The 16,211-nt window shown below is 41.9% G+C and overlaps 1 protein-coding gene across 2 annotated transcripts in view; it reads left to right on the top strand.

The window, feature by feature from the left end:
• LOC120567762 (protein unc-13 homolog A-like) overlaps positions 1 to 16,211 on the top strand; it is a 33,427-nt gene that overhangs the window by 4,668 nt on the left and 12,548 nt on the right. For both annotated transcript variants that reach the window (XM_039814770.1, XM_039814771.1), the window contains exons 2-25: positions 292 to 321; positions 555 to 654; positions 2,347 to 2,464; positions 2,626 to 2,749; positions 3,374 to 3,444; positions 3,633 to 3,675; positions 4,116 to 4,145; positions 5,406 to 5,619; positions 7,637 to 8,737; positions 8,829 to 8,931; positions 10,158 to 10,201; positions 10,793 to 10,871; positions 11,376 to 11,390; positions 11,508 to 11,582; positions 11,690 to 11,909; positions 12,645 to 12,872; positions 13,127 to 13,268; positions 13,524 to 13,693; positions 13,873 to 13,988; positions 14,489 to 14,652; positions 14,859 to 15,012; positions 15,311 to 15,379; positions 15,583 to 15,672; positions 16,069 to 16,203. In XM_039814770.1, coding sequence (XP_039670704.1) covers positions 292 to 321; positions 555 to 654; positions 2,347 to 2,464; positions 2,626 to 2,749; positions 3,374 to 3,444; positions 3,633 to 3,675; positions 4,116 to 4,145; positions 5,406 to 5,619; positions 7,637 to 8,737; positions 8,829 to 8,931; positions 10,158 to 10,201; positions 10,793 to 10,871; positions 11,376 to 11,390; positions 11,508 to 11,582; positions 11,690 to 11,909; positions 12,645 to 12,872; positions 13,127 to 13,268; positions 13,524 to 13,693; positions 13,873 to 13,988; positions 14,489 to 14,652; positions 14,859 to 15,012; positions 15,311 to 15,379; positions 15,583 to 15,672; positions 16,069 to 16,203 — 3,635 coding nt within the window. The remainder of the gene's footprint in view (positions 1 to 291; positions 322 to 554; positions 655 to 2,346; positions 2,465 to 2,625; positions 2,750 to 3,373; positions 3,445 to 3,632; positions 3,676 to 4,115; positions 4,146 to 5,405; positions 5,620 to 7,636; positions 8,738 to 8,828; positions 8,932 to 10,157; positions 10,202 to 10,792; positions 10,872 to 11,375; positions 11,391 to 11,507; positions 11,583 to 11,689; positions 11,910 to 12,644; positions 12,873 to 13,126; positions 13,269 to 13,523; positions 13,694 to 13,872; positions 13,989 to 14,488; positions 14,653 to 14,858; positions 15,013 to 15,310; positions 15,380 to 15,582; positions 15,673 to 16,068; positions 16,204 to 16,211) is intronic.

Below are 16,211 nucleotides of genomic sequence, written 5' to 3'. Positions count from 1 at the left end.
GTTGCAATTTCAGTTTTCTGTGTCAACACTCTTTACCCACTACCAGTTAGTGGTGATTGGCAAATATGTCTTAAATGTATTAAAAATCTTAGTCAACATAGTGTTGTTTTTTTTTTTTTTTTACAGTAATTTCCATTTAATGTAATATAATTTACAGACATTGTTTTAATTTATCACAAGCAACGTTTCCTGTTCTCTGTGTAAAAGTCAAAAAGAGGATGCAGGAGCGTTCAGAAGTGAAAGCAGATGGCGTTCCTGTGTGTGACTTTGTCCCTCTCTGTGTGTCCACAGTGAAGAAAGCCAAGCTGGATGGACCCCAAGGTAAGACCAGGGATCCTGGAAATAGAAAGAGGGAGAGACTTGCTGTTATGTGACATAAATCTTTAAGCAGACTGAGAACAGATTACATGCTGCAGCCATTAATGGAAATGAAGGGATGGGAAGTCAGTCACTTTAAGAAGAATATAACCTCTATGTATATCTACCATATTATTTACTAATGCAGAGGCGTTTTGTTGTAACGCATCTCTTCTTCATCCCTCTCTCCTTAACAGAGAAGTTCAACACTTATGTGACTCTAAAAGTACAAAATGTGAAGAGCACAACCATTGCTGTCAGGGGCAACTTGCCCAGCTGGGAGCAAGACTTCATGTTGTGAGTCCCTCAAAACTTCTCCTTCTGTTTCTCCCTCTCCCTTGCTCTTTCCTCTGCTTTCTCATTTTATCTTCTCATTTACTCTCCACTTCAGCTGCTTGAGTGCTTTTGTGTTTTTTTGTTTTTTTTTTTACATCTCTGACACTTTCTATCAACCTACCTCCCTCCCCTCTTTTTCACTCCTCCATCCTAAGTGCCCTTCATCCCTGAATTGTTTCACGTAGCTCTTCCTCTCCGCATCCGCACCTCGGCCTCTAACAACCGTCTCATCCTCTTTTTCATCTGCTCTCCCTCGACACTTCTGCCCCTCTCATCCTCTTTCTCAACCATGGCTCCCTCCCAGCCTCTCTTCCTCTCCTGTGTCACTTCTTCTAAACATGGCTCCTTGATCTTCATCTACTCGGCCCCTCCGCCTCCTCTTTCCATCTCAACCTTACTTTTACCTCCATATACCCTCTTCCCTCTCCTCATATAGCTCTCCAGCCATCATTAGCAGCATTTTCCACTTTTAAATGAGTTTGTTTGAGCTTGTGTTTCGATAAATATTGGAATGATAGCTCGTTGCAATTATTAAACATTATACAACACAGAGTATTTGGCATGCAGAGAGAATACCAGTGTGGTATTGACAGTGTAGCAACATATGGGCGATGAATAGTGCGAATTGTTTAGCATGTGGGATGCGGCAGGCAGGCTGACTGCGGAGTCCTGTGCATTTGTATGATGTTTGGAGGCGTTGAGCATTGTACTGGGGTTGCATCAGTGAAGCTGTGTTATGTAATGTTTGGGCTGCAGAGAGAGCCTCATCCCCTCCTTCAAACTGCCTTTAAATGTACCCCGTGAGTCACTGCCATGTATCCAACAGGCACGTTTCCTAAAAGGAGTCACCACTGAGATGGGAAATCCAGTACCCCTATTTCTTAATTAAAGTTCCCACTCTCTCCCTCCAGGCATGCGATACAATCACCTCCTCCACTGCCTTCATCACACTCTTCTCCTTCCCTCTCTTTATTCATCCTCTTCTCTCTCTCTCTCTCTCTCTCTCTCTCTCTCTCTCTTTTCTTTCTGTCTATCTGTCCTGCTTCCTGCAGTCTTGTAAATGTTTTATTTTAGATTCTCTCAGGCTTGCTCCTACAGAGATGTGTCTTATATTTGTCACAGTGAAGCCCCTGTGAATAATGTATTATTAATATATTCAAGGTGGAGATAGTTTTAAATACTTGATATACAGTTTGGTGATTTAGTCCAGTGGTTCCATACCTCGTCCAAAGGGTCACAAGATAAATCTGGGGGCGGGGGGGGAACAGAAAAAAAAAGTTCTGCTACAAAAATGTGCATATAGTTTTTGGACTTTTCTCTAAACTTTGCTGTTTTGTGAAATAATGGATAATTTACCTTGAAGAACCACTGGTTTAATCTTCCAATGCACTGTATTAGTTAATGATATGCAGCTGTCAGATAAATATTGTAAAGTAAAAAGTGCAATATTTCCTTCTGAAATGTAGGGTAGTAGAATTAGTAAGTAGCATAAAATAGAAATAGGCAAGTAAAGTACAAGTACCCTAAAAATGCACTTAAGTGTAGTAGTTGAGTAAATGTACTTAGTTACTTTCCACAGTTGTCTTTAAATGTGTTTTATTACGTTTTATCTTGAATTTTAACTTTCCTGTTTATCTTTCTCTTCCTATCCAGCGAAATTAACCGCTTGGACCTGGGTCTGACAGTAGAGGTGTGGAACAAAGGGTTAATCTGGGACACCATGGTCGGCACTGTGTGGATTCCCCTCCAGGGCATCCGGCAGTCAAATGAGGTTTGCCACCAACCACCAGCACCACATGAGAAATACTGTAGTTGAACAATCTGTACTCAAGGCACTCACTCAGTTGCTGGTTGGACATGTTGTCATCATGCTCATTTATTTGTACAGCCTGTTGTTTGTGCCTCAGCTGCAACATGTTTTCCTATACGCAGGAAGGTCCGGGTCAGTGGCTCACACTTGACTCTCAAGTCATCATGACTGATAATGAGATCTGTGGCACCAAAGAGCCCACTCTCCACCTGGTGCTGCTCGACACACGCTTTGAACTGCCTCTTGGTGAGAAATCAATATTCACATCAAAGTCAGAAACTGTCAATAGGTGGGAGAAAATGAGAATATGAAAGTATAGGAAATCATCAGCCCGTGAGGGAAGGAGAAGATGACTTAAATAAATGATGTCTGTCTGTATATTTTCACAGCAAACTGATTGATATATGACCACCAATAATCCCTGACTTATTAATTAGAATAGATGTATTGAAGGCTGTCTGTGTGTATGTGTGTCGGGGAGAGGGTTTGTGTCCTTTCCTTCTCAGTGATCAAGCTGTGTTCCTCTTAACATTGATTTGGTGTCATTTTCTTACTGTTTCCTTTTCCTCTGGTCGATATTGTACACCTGACTCCTCAGTTTGTGGACCTGACCTATTTATAGCGGTTTGGCTTTAAGGCTGTAAATGAAAAGTCAAATTTTCAATGTCACTGTGTTCTTAGCAGGCCAAAGTATCTGGGTCAAATAATATTAGCAAATGTGTTGTTTTAGATTACTTTGTTGTCATTTGGGTGGAGTTTGTAACAAAGAACAAAACAGTTTTTAGGCAAAACTATTTTAACAGCCTACGTGGGTAAAGCTCCATTAGGGTTTTTTTGCAACCTGAGTTTGTCTTGTTTGTTTTTTTTTAGATATCCCTGAGGATGAGGCACGATACTGGGCTAAAAAACTGGAGCAGCTCAATGCCATGAGGGACCAAGATGTAAGCTGTTACCCCATTTAATTTAGTACCCCAGTATATCCTTACTTTTAAGGAACATGATTCATTGGGGGAATAACATTACAAGATGAAATCCAACCTTACATTTTCTCCCCTTCCTGTCTATAGGCAAAATACTTTCAGAATGCCATACAGTTTTTAAATTTGTCTGACTCCATTATTCTTACCAGGAGGAGCAGGAACGTCCTCTACGTGTACCAGGAACCCAGTGCTGTAAGTAACCAATCGCTGTGGGTACAAACTAGTCATTTGTTTGTGCTGAACAAGAGATTTATATGTTTAGCTGTGTTGAGATGTAATTAGATTGCTTAAGCTCGGCGTGTGCATTATGCTTGTAACCACACATGGGTTGTTGTGCGTTAGAGGAGAAAAGAATGCTGCACTGTAAAGGATCAATAGCGGTATCAGATGTCTGGAGACGAGCTCCTCCAGGATGCTGCTGTGTTTCCACTATTGACCCCGCCTGCCGAGCTTGCTGAGCCAGCTGTCTGGTGCAGGTGGAAAGACTTGGAGCCTCAGCACTCCCTCTGTGCTCTCTTTCCATTTACCTGCTCCATCTGGGAACTTTGAAGCATTAATTGTGTGGATGCATGTTAATGTTTGGACATCAGTGCAATTCATAATCAATACTGACACTCTCCTGTTCATTGCAGGTAACTGGAGTCTATGGGGAGACCAACAAAGTAAGTAAGCAATACATACTGTACATACAGTGCAGTCCATAAGTATCTGGGGAATCACATGTTTTTAATTGATTTGGTTCTGTAAACCGTTTAAAATGAAACAGTTTAAGGTTAAAGTGCTGACTTTAATCTTCCATTTGAGGGTGTTTACAAGTATATTGGATAAACAGAACAACAATGTAGGGACTATTTTTTTTTTTTTGGTAGAAAGTAGTTCCGATGAAAAACAGCGAGGTCTGTGGATTATCCAGAGTAATTTGGGTGAACCGACCCTTTAACACCAGTCATTGTTTAATTTTAAAATCCAATGTTCTGCAGTGCAGAGCCACAATAATGAAAAATATGCAAATGTCCAAGTACATATTCACTGCACTGTCCATACTGCACATAGAAACCAGTTGTACATAGATATATACATACTTTACATATATGCAAAAAAAGACGGTGTGTCTCTATCTCTCTCCCTCCCTGTCTATCTCTTTCTCTCTTGCTGTGATTAGCAGATGGTCTTATATAAGTGTCTGTCAGACTCACCCACACAAATGCAGAGACTCTTATCATCTCTGGTCACACAGAGGAAAAAGGAAAGAGCAGGGAGTAATGATAGATGGTGAGCTGATGAAGTGAGAGAGAAAGAGACAGACATGTGGGGACGCGGTTGAAGTGAGAAACAAAGTTTGATGCCTTTAATTAGTGTTTACACGCCCAGACATATGACGATGAGGTGTAAGCGGCGCACACCCGCCTTCATCGGAGTGCGAGAGGCGATGATGGATAATGATGAATGATTAATAGATGCTGGTTTCGCTTTTGACTGATTCAGCACTGTTAAAGTCTCTCATTACCTCCCTCCGGGATGTTATATCTGATCTATGGACACCACAGAAAAATAAAGCAGGATTGGATTTATGTTCAGTTATGATGATGAGAATCAGAAGGAAGCCGCAGATGATTTTCATCATGTGCTTCATGGATGGATGCACTCTGAATGACCTATATGGGTCTGATAAGAGTTCAGTAGTGGTGCCATCTCATCTATGTTATCCTTAATTACTATGGTACTAAAAGAATGGTTCAGTGCTGATTAGAGCCTCTTATCTCTGTGTCACATGACAAGTCGTAAATTGGGAGCAGCACTTTGATGATGTTCTTTTCTCTTTCTCTTGTTTTTCTTTTCGCCTATTACTGCACTCTATGAGGACAATATCAAAAAGACTGATGAATTTTTTTCTCTTGCCATGCGCATGTGCCTCTGTGCAGATGAAGACCCAGACAGCGCTGTGGACGACAGGGACAGCGACTATCGCAGTGAAACCAGTAACAGCATCCCCCCTCCCTACTACAGTACATCCCAGCCCAACGCCTCTGTCCACCAGTATCCCATCAGCCACCAACACCGCAGTTCCAGAAGCTTCTCCTACCCGTGCTCTGGCAACAGCCACGACCTCGACTACCAACATCAGAGGACTGTCAGGTGTGTGCCTGCTTTAGTGTAATTAGGACGTGGAAGTAATGAAATAATAAAATTCTGATAAATTGTTTGGTTTATGAACTTGTGAAAAATGTGCATCACAATTTAGTGCACAAGGTGATTTCAAATTGCTTATTTTGGCTGACCAACAGTCCAACTCTCATTCAGTTCACAATGATTTAAAACAGAAAACCACAGCAAACTGGGCAGGTTTGGGACAGCTTCAGTCAGAGGACCTGATCTGACCCTCATTTCCTAACAATATACATATATACATACTGTATATGTAACATAACAAACATAAACGGAGCTAGCTGTACTGACCTGATCTGCCCCGGTGCCTCTTTGACCTTGGGGTCCAGAGAGGCCCCCCAAGAGCGCACACACACACACACACACACACACACACACACACACACACACACACACACACACACACACACACACACACACACACACACACACACACCCTTTTGGTTGTTGTAGTTGTAATAGTTGCTGCTGTTTTGCTTTTGTTCTGGGTTGTCTGTGTCTAGTTCCCCTGCTTGTTTTGTGTGTCATAAGTTTGATTTGCTTGTTTTCATGTTGTCCACTTGTATTGCACCATAAACAAAACATTTACAAAAATGATAATTGATTAATTTTCTGTTGATTGACTAAACAATTAATGAACTAATTGTTAAACTAAATGTAATAGTCATGATGGCTAGTTTCACGTTAAAGGTAAAGTTAATATTTGTTAGTATTAGTGGTGATGTTTGGTTTAGTGCTAGGCCCTTTTCAAAGGAGACAGTTTGACTTGTCATAGTAGGAAAAATGCAGGTGTTATTAATAACATTAACAATGTCTTTGTTCTCTTCACATGTCCCAGTAAGCCATGATAGTGAGCTGGCATGTACAATACCAGGAAACTGAAACTGAAGCAGCCAAATGGAATTCAGCCATAATTCATTTTATTATTTATACTTGCACTTTATCTACTGACATGTCAAAATGCCTATTAGTGAAAGAACATAGTCAATGACATTCAGCCATGCCGTGTGTGCGTGTGCCAGTCCTTCATTGGGCCATACAGACCAAACGCTATTTCTCTTTCTGAGTTGTTTATAACGCTGTTTCATTTCTCAGCTTGAATTGATATATTTCTCACAGACTGGAAATGAAACTATGCATCCCTCTACCTCTTGCTTTATGAATTATTCAACTGGCATCTAATGGTCAATACTGCACATAAGATTAGCTGCTTGTGTGAGTGTATTGGACAGGGCAACCTCCCCACACCCCCGCCCATTCTTGTTCATTTCTTTCCTCTCAGCACTCTACACTCACTCCCTTCCTTCTCTCTCTTCTTTTGTTTTGTCTCTGTGCTCACCACTCCCTTCCCTTCTTCATCTCCCTCTCCACCCCATTGTAATAATAATAATTTAGCATTTTATTTATATAGCGCTTTTTAGAACACTCAAAGACACTTTTACAGAGTTTACTGATTCATCCTACTTTATCTCTGTGCCTCTATTCTGTTTTAAACAGCTCTATTCATCAAGAAGTATAAATACCTTTTCCCTGTTTGTTGCATTTCTCGATGCTTGTTCTTTTTCTTTTGTCAGCTTTCTGGAGGCCTTTCACCTTTCTGTTCTGCTCTATTTCTCGCTGCTTGTCTGGTACTCTTGTATCCCCAGTGCCTTTCATCGATTAGCCATCAGCATTATTCCTGGCCACCCCAAGACATGTCGAAAAGGTTTTTAGTGGGACTGTCCGATAGAGTACAAAGTCTACAGGCAATTGAGTGCTCTAATAAAGTGCTCTGTAAGCATTTTGTTGACACTACGGTTCATAAACGGAGGGTAAACCGTTTAATTTACATGTGTACATGTATACATGCAATAATAACCTGAAATAAAAGTGCCTCTATGTTCAATATAAAACTGTATCCCTTTTAAGTAATTTAATTCATCTCTCCTGGGCATGTTGCGGTCTTGCGTCTCAACTCTATTTCTGTTTTCTCTTCTCCTCTCTTTAGTCCCTCTGGGAGCTATGCATCATCTGCAGAGCTGAGTCGGTGCAGCAGTCAGCTGAGCGAGGAGGACTATGGCGTTGAGTATGGGGAGAGGGACCCTTATGACGAGAACGACTCTTACCACTCCTGCCACTCCTCGGTTAGCTACAGTAAAGGCTCTCCAGACTGGGACCCTGATGAAACCCAGGGGGCGTACAGTGATGAGGGCGGCTACTGCAAAGATGGAGGAGAGGAGGCGGCTCTGTATGAGGAGGATGACGGAGGACTGTATGAGGGAGAAGAGGAGGGCCTCTATGAGGATGATGAGATGATGTATGATGATGAGGATTTGTACAACTTGGACGGGACCCTCAGTGAGGACCTGGAGCCTCCATTTACCCCCACCCCAACGTCAACAGCCCCCACAACTCTGGATGTACCCAGCTCCAGACCTCCTCTGGAGAAACAGCCGTCCTTACACCAACAGCAGCCCCCTACTCAACCCCCCAACCAAACATCCAACCAGTCTCATCCCCCTGGCATGGCCCCATCAGGACAGCCCCCCTCTGGTCAACCAACAGCCCAACCACTTAAACAGCCCCAGCCTCAAACACAGCCTCAGCCGCAGCCAGCCCCATCTGCCACTTCCTTCTTCTCAATGGCCAAACCTCTAACAGCTGCAGTCACAGGCTTGGCATCTACTTTCCTGTCTTCTGTTCCCACCGCACAGCCTGCCCAGTCTCACCCTCCAGCCTCAACAGTATCTCAACAACACCAGTCTGCTGTAGCCAGCGTTGTCCCTCCATCCCATCCAGCCACCATGGCTAACTCAGCCTCTCAGCCACCCCCTACTGCCATGGGCCCTTCCTCCCAACAGACCCCGTCCTCTGGGCAGCCTCAATCCCATCTCAATGGTCCTGCCACCACACAGTCAGCTGCCCCTGAGGACCAGGATCTCCAGCTGGAGGAAGAGCCATGGCTAGAGGAGGAAATTATGTTGGAAAAGGAGGCCAGGACGCCCCCTGCTCAGCCAGAGGACACGCTCCCCATGGAGGAGACAGAGGAGCATTTTGAAGAGAGCAGGCCGGCGACGCCAGTAGAGGAAGAAGAGATGCTACCTGAGAGGTAGGAGAGAAGGTTGGAAGGATTTAGATAAATATAGACCAAAAAAGAAACAAAGGTTTTGCTTAAAAATAAAAACTGTTTTTTGTTTTAGTCCTCCAGTCATAGAGGAGCCCAAAGAGCCAGTGGATCCAGCAGTCAGAGCCAAAGAGAACTGGCTAAGGCTCTACAACAAAGTCTTAGAACAGCTTCGGGAGGTAAGATCACTGGTTTGAACACCGACCCTCACTCCAAATTCTAGTCCAGTACTCAAAAACAGTCTAGTACAAATCCCAGAGCTGCAGGCCTGATTCAGCTCCACCCTGTAATCTAAAAGATATACCCCGCATTCAAGAGACTCTAAAAGTGTCTACCAAGTTTTTGAAATATGAATGTGCAGTGCATTATTTATGTGCAAAGACAGGGTACATACAGTAAGTTCTTGAGTTCTATTTTGATAGTGTTTTTTGCTAGACACCAGAAAGCAGTCTTAACGTGTTTCATATTCTATGATTGCTACTTTTGGTTTTGTTAAAATAAAAATACTGATGGCTTGAAAGACAGCCAACTTTTTTTTGTTTGGCTGCAGCAACAAACCACTCTAACTCCAAACTGCTCGATTTAATTGTACACACTAAGTTTCACTTGATCAGTTAGTTTTCACTTGCATATTTTATTCACATCTTATGTTGCTATTCATTACCTTTTGAATTCAGTTGTGCAGAGTATTAATCACTTGCTTCGATGTTTATGTTGCTGTGTGTCACGTTGCGTTTTTGTACATTTGGCTTCCCTTCGTTTGTCTTTTTTTTTTTTGGTGCCGAAACCCACTTTGTTTTCTTTTCAGTTTCATGTCATTGCCATAGTGACAATCACATGCACTTTGCTCGGCCGTCATTGGAGCATGCTGACAGGTAGGTACAACCTGATTGGATGCCTGAGAGAAAGAAGGAAATGCGACAGATGTCTTGTTGAACTCCTCACTGTGTGTAATTAGGCATGTTCAATATACTCACTCATCTTCACAACAATTCATTGATGAAATTGATTGAACTTTTCTGTTGGATCTTGCAACAGATGTCATCCAGTCTGATTAAAAGCCACACTGCATCAGATTCTCTAAAGACATATGATTTAAAAATATGATTTTTTGCTTGGCAGATTTCTTCAGCTTTATTTACAAGTTGTACAAATTGTGTGAGGCATTTCAGAGATTCTTGAGCAGACCTATTGCTCATGTAAGAGTTTTTACTGACCCAGCCCACTTTCGACCACTAATGCAATAACTTTAATTTAGATTTTAACAGCCCAATAAAGCAATTTCACAATCAGATATCTAAACTGTGACCTCATTCATAAAGCAAATGAATGCTAGAAAAGGCTGCGGGTATAAACTTAAGGTTGCTTGTTTCTTCACCTGACATTCCTTCTTTGTCTCTCTCAGGCTCGAGGAGAGACCTCAAACTCGCTGTGGTTTGGTAAAGGAGGGTAAGTGTCTGCTGTCAGTTCCTCAAGTAATAGACTTTATCTTACATGGAACACATTATACATCACACAGTGTATTAGTCAAGCTAATGCAATAACTCCATAAATGAAACACAATTAAAATTATCCTCAGATCATTGTGGAAACCTGCCACCGGCACTTTAGATTGAAAAATGCCCTTCTTTAGTCCGGGGAAATCCTTTGTTCTATTTCATTCTGATCCACAGGGTCATTCAGCTCATGGCATTTGGCCAGTAAGTATTGAACGGCAGTGGGCTGCCCTAACTTATCTGGCATGTCATTTGTAAATGAGGCAGACCGCAGAATGGAACTAAGGCTGCATACAGAAGAAATGCTAAATGTAGCCAAATAGAAACACAGCAATTATACCCAGGTGTGTGGAGTGTTGTTCCTAGTATTTGAGATGAGGCAGTCTGCATAATTTTTAAACTCTCCATTAAAGTATAAAATAAATAGTAATAAAAAACATGATTTCGTAGTGAGACATTTTGATGATAGAATCGTTTTATCTATTGTAAATATTGATGAACATATTTATATGAATTTATAACGGTTCATACCTTTCTTATTCAGAATGGGAGGTGCACTCTACAGTATTGACAGCATGCCGGACCTTCGCAAGAGGAAAGCCATTCCTCTTGTCAGAGATCTGGTGAGAAAAACATTGACACACATACAAGCAATAATGTACACCAGTATTGTGGGCTGCCCCTATGGGGGTGCCCTGGAATCATTTATTTTGCAGACGTTATTGGTTTCACTGAATCTTAGTTTACTCTAAAACACTCATCTCTCTTCCTGCATTTTCTGTACTTCCCAGCATTCCCTTTTTCTATAATCCATAGTGAATATACTGATAAAGGCTACTAATGTTGATTTCCCTTCCACAGCTGTGTCATATGCTTGATTTGTTGATAAATAAGTTAAAGGCTTGCATATATGTGGTGTTAATGTAATTACAGTAATTAATCAATGTAGTTACACTGTTCTCTTCTAGAGATTAGAGCATACCTGTCAGATGCATGCTGGCTTACGCATACACACACACAATGCATCATAAATACCTGTACAGCTCGTTTGAAATTGCTTGTTTGTTTTACACTTTGTCTCTCTCTCTCCTCTCCTCCTCTGTTTCATCACTTCCTGGACTCATCAGGCATCAGGCATCATGGTGAGTGCTTGTTCATCCCCTACAACTATGTTTATCACTAAATCAAATATAAATCTCAAGTCCACAGTGTTGTTCACATTTCAACAAACACTTTTCTGTTTGCTGTCTTGTTTCCAGTCTCTCGTGCAGAACTCTCGTAAGGCTGGAATCACGTCCGCCATGGCTTCCACCACTCTCGGCAATGAAGAGCTGGTGGGTTTCCTCATCCCACTTCTTCTTCACAATTCTGTTCAGGATGTTCCAACCTTTAATCAACGCTGGTATCAAACTCACATTTCTCTCCTGTATGCCCTTTACAGAAAAGCCATGTTTATAAAAAGACCCTGCAGGCTCTGATCTACCCCATCTCCTCCACTACGCCACATAACTTTGAGGTGTGGACAGCCACCACCCCCACCTACTGCTACGAATGCGAGGGGCTGCTTTGGGGTATCGCACGACAAGGCATGCGCTGCTCTGAGTGTGGTGTCAAATGCCACGATAAGTGCCAGGATCTGCTCAATGCTGACTGTCTGCAGAGTAAGGATCACACACACACACACACACACACACACACACACACACACACACACACACACACACACACACACACACACAAACACACTTTTAAACATATGCAACTATTTTTATTTCGGTATACACACACCCAGCCATCCACACAAACCCCAAACCTATTTTAGCTCCTCCTCTGTATCCTTCTGCCCGATTGACATCCCATTATTCTTGTCCTCTATCCACTCTCACATTCTCCTCCCTTTTCCTTTCCAATTTATCTCCTGAGTAATGTGCTGTCATACCCCTGCCTACCCTCTCTCTCTTCTACCCATAGCCTTTGCATCCATACTGCTTTGTCTAATTCAACTCCACACGGGGTGACTTATCCAATTCCCATACTGATTTTGGAGTCAGTCTATGCAATGCATAATTCATCGATGTGCTGTCTCCAAAGAGTCTCATAAGAGCTTGAGGCCAACATCTGTTGGTCTCTACTTTTTCCTGACCAGATTGGTAGTTAAGTGGATACAGTTTCCGCCATAATATTGTGAGGTTTGGGGTTTGATCCCTGGCCAAGAAATATCGAAGACTTTCAAAATTGATCCAATGTTATTTTAACTTGGCACTCAGCTTTAAAGAGATGGATTGCAGAGAAACAAGAGCTAATATGCTAGCCTATGCGCCATATTGCCTTGGATATATTTTATACTATAAACTGCTTCTTCCTATATCCCTCTCTTCATTCATCTGTCTCATCAGGAGCTGCAGAGAAGAGCTCCAAGCACGGGGCGGAGGACCGTACCCAGAACATCATCATGGTACTGAAGGACCGCATGAAGATCAGAGAGAGGAACAAACCAGAAATCTTTGAGCTAATCCTGGAAGTGTTCGCTCTCGACAAAACAACACACGGCGCGCAAATGAAACAAATCAAGCAGAGCGTGCTTGATGGGACATCCAAATGGTCAGCGAAGATCAACATCATTGGTAAGTTAAGGGTGTAATTTCTTACGTATACACATACAGATTGTAAAGCCCATTGAGGCACATTTGGGATTTGTTAATTTGGGTCATAGAAGTAAAACTGTCTGCTGCTATTTGTGATATAGATATCAAGTGCTGTTGTTGTTTTCTTTTGTTATATTAATGTAAAAAGATTTTCAAATACAATCTAAGTATTAGTCAGATAGCTGTATAGGACTTTTATTTAAACATCCCTATGTCTCTTGTCCCTCCCTTAGTGGTATGTGCTCAGGGCCTGCAGGCTAAAGACAAAACAGGCTCCAGTGACCCTTATGTAACTGTTCAAGTTGGGAAGACCAAGAAGAGAACCAAGACCATCTATGGAAACCTCAACCCTGTCTGGGAAGAAAACTTCCACTTGTGAGTATAATGGAAAGTTTCAAATGCTGATATGTCATTTTATGTCACTATAATGGACGGTGTAGTGCTCACAGTGTTATATCTCAGAAAATTAATTCAATAAACTTCATTTTTTATGTTTTTGAATGACTGGAGAACCATGCAGTACTTAGAAATGAGTGTATTTTCCCTCGTTTCCTCCACCAATTTGTTCCTCTGCATCACAGTTGTTGACTTCTTCTGTTTGCCAACAATGTCTGTCTCTGCCTCATCCAGTGAATGCCACAACTCATCTGACCGCATTAAGGTCCGCGTGTGGGACGAGGATGACGACATCAAGTCGCGTGTGAAGCAGAGGTTCAAACGTGAGAGTGATGACTTCCTGGGGCAAACCATCATCGAAGTCAGGACTCTGAGCGGGGAGATGGATGTTTGGTACAACCTGGGTGAGTTTTCAAGATAAGAGAAAAGACGGTGGAGAATTAGAGATGGATGAGAGGAGCAGCAAGTCACACAGAGATAACAGAACAAGAAACAGATAATTGAAGTGCTTGTCTATGGTAGATAGAACAGATTTCAGCCCACTAAGGAAGCATGTGCTGTATGTCTTACTTTCATTTTACAGACAAGAGAACTGATAAGTCTGCTGTGTCAGGAGCCATCCGGATGCACATAAGTGTTGAGATCAAAGGAGAGGAGACGGTTGCTCCTTACCATGTCCAGTACACCTGTCTACACGAGGTCAGTCGGAGTGAACATCTGGTGGAAATCTTCCAAATGCTGTTGTGGTTATTTGCCCTTGACATAAAACATTAAATATGCAAGAGCAACCTTCTGAGTTAATTAGCTCCAGTCAATTTAATTCTGGGGTTCACATTAACACAATCAATCACCATGTGAATTTTCCGTTTCTGCCTTCTTACCCTGGGGAATTTGCCTTCTTTTTATATATATTAAAAGAAAAATAGCGGTTTAGTTGACTTCATAAGTATTTGTCTGGAATTAGTGAGCCATTTTCACCAATATAGGGTTTTATTGACTTCCTGGATATGGGACAGCATAACAATGTTACTGAGATGATGTCATTAGGCCTCCTGGCTGTCCAAGCATTAATACTTACAGTAGATCTAATGCCTCTTAAATGAATATGTATGGCCTCGCCTTTTTATCTGGCTAATAAGATGTATTTTAGATTTTTTTTCTTCCTTTTTTTTACTTACCTGTCCTTTGTCTTTGTTCAGCATCTGTTTCAGTACACCACTGAGGAGCAGAACGGTGGTGTAGTAAAGATCCCTGATGCCAAAGGTGACGATGCCTGGAAGGTCTATTTTGAGGAGACAGCTCAGGAGATAGTGGACGAGTTTGCCATGAGATACGGAGTAGAGTCCATCTACCAGGCCATGACGTCAGTCCCTCAACCATTACTCTGAATTTTTACCTTTGAAAGTTAAATAAGAAACATCAAATCCTGTGTTCGAAGCATTGGTTTTATTCCACTTATTTTTATACAGTTGGATAATAAATACATATAGTGTATTAGGTTTTCAGATATGTGGATATCAGGAGCTAGTAAATGCACTAAATGTTCTTTTTGCCTCTTCCACCCTACAGCCACTTCGCTTGCTTGTCATCCAAGTACATGTGCCCAGGAGTGCCAGCTGTGATGAGCACCCTGCTTGCCAACATCAACTCTTACTACGCCCACACCACCCAGTCCTCCAATAATGTTTCTGCCTCGGACCGATTTGCTGCATCAAACTTTGGCGTGAGTCCCTTCTTTATATATGTGACTGTATTCTACAAGAGGCCTTATATTCTAACTGAAAAATGCTATACTTATATTAGTTTTAAAAACTCCTTAGAAATGACTAGCTCTTGTTCCCCCTGGGCTGTAAATGAAAGTCGGTTTAATGTGGCCCTGCCTACTTCTCCAAACGTCCAATCAGCTGAGTCTCGCCAGGCCCGTGGTTTGTGTAGTCAAATGTTAACAAATAATCTTTTAGCTGTGGTGTGTGATGTGTTTCTGAGTGGTTTATTCTGTTTTTGTGTCTTTTCCTGCTTAGAAGGAGAGGTTTGTTAAACTGCTGGATCAGCTACACAACTCCCTGAGGATTGACCTGTCCATGTACCGGGTACTGACTGCTTCTCTCTGTCCTAACAAAGTTACTTACTGCTACAATCCACATCTGCTTGTGCTATGTCTGTGTGCATGTGTGGGAATGTCTTTTCTCAGTTTTGAGATAAATATGATGTTGTCTTGATATGGTCATCTTGCTACCTGAAGAAAAAGAAAACTTTTAAACTTTATAATCGTCTCTTGTAAATGTGCTTTTAGAATAACTTTCCTGCCAGCAGTCCTGAAAGACTACAAGACCTCAAGTCTACAGTTGATCTCTTGACGAGCATCACATTCTTCAGGATGAAGGTAAGGATGACTGGATTTTTTTCTTTCCTTTCCTTTTCTTTTCTTTTTGTTTCTTTTCTTGTCTTGTCTTTTTTTTTTCTTTACATTTCTTTTCACATTAGTACTTAACTCCAAAACAAACATGGTACAAATTTCCAGTACTTTCTGGAAAGTAGCCTAAGGCGTGAACTAAGAATCAGCTGAACATTAGCCTATCCAAACTGAAGCTATTATCAAACTCTATGTGTGTCTGTGTGCATTTGTCAGGTTGTTAATGTATTTTGGTGCGATTTGTGCAGCTCAGTGAGTTTATGGTTAAAGTACCACTAAGATAACCTCCTGCTGAGACTGTGTGTGCCTGACAGCTCATTGAAGTGAATTGGATTCAACCATATGTTGTGTAACATTTGTGTTCAGGTCCAGGAGTTGCAGAGTCCCCCCAGAGCAAGCCAGGTGGTGAAGGACTGCGTGAAAGCCTGTCTCAACTCAACCTACGAATACATTTTCAACAACTGCCACGATCTCTACAACAGGGAATATCAGACAGACCCTGTAAGTCT

Source organism: Perca fluviatilis, chromosome 11 (genome assembly GCF_010015445.1).
Source record: "Perca fluviatilis chromosome 11, GENO_Pfluv_1.0, whole genome shotgun sequence".
NCBI classification, from domain to species: Eukaryota; Metazoa; Chordata; class Actinopteri; order Perciformes; family Percidae; genus Perca; species Perca fluviatilis.
Note: the sequence above shows the minus strand (reverse complement) of the source record. Positions and strands in the feature narration are given on the sequence as shown.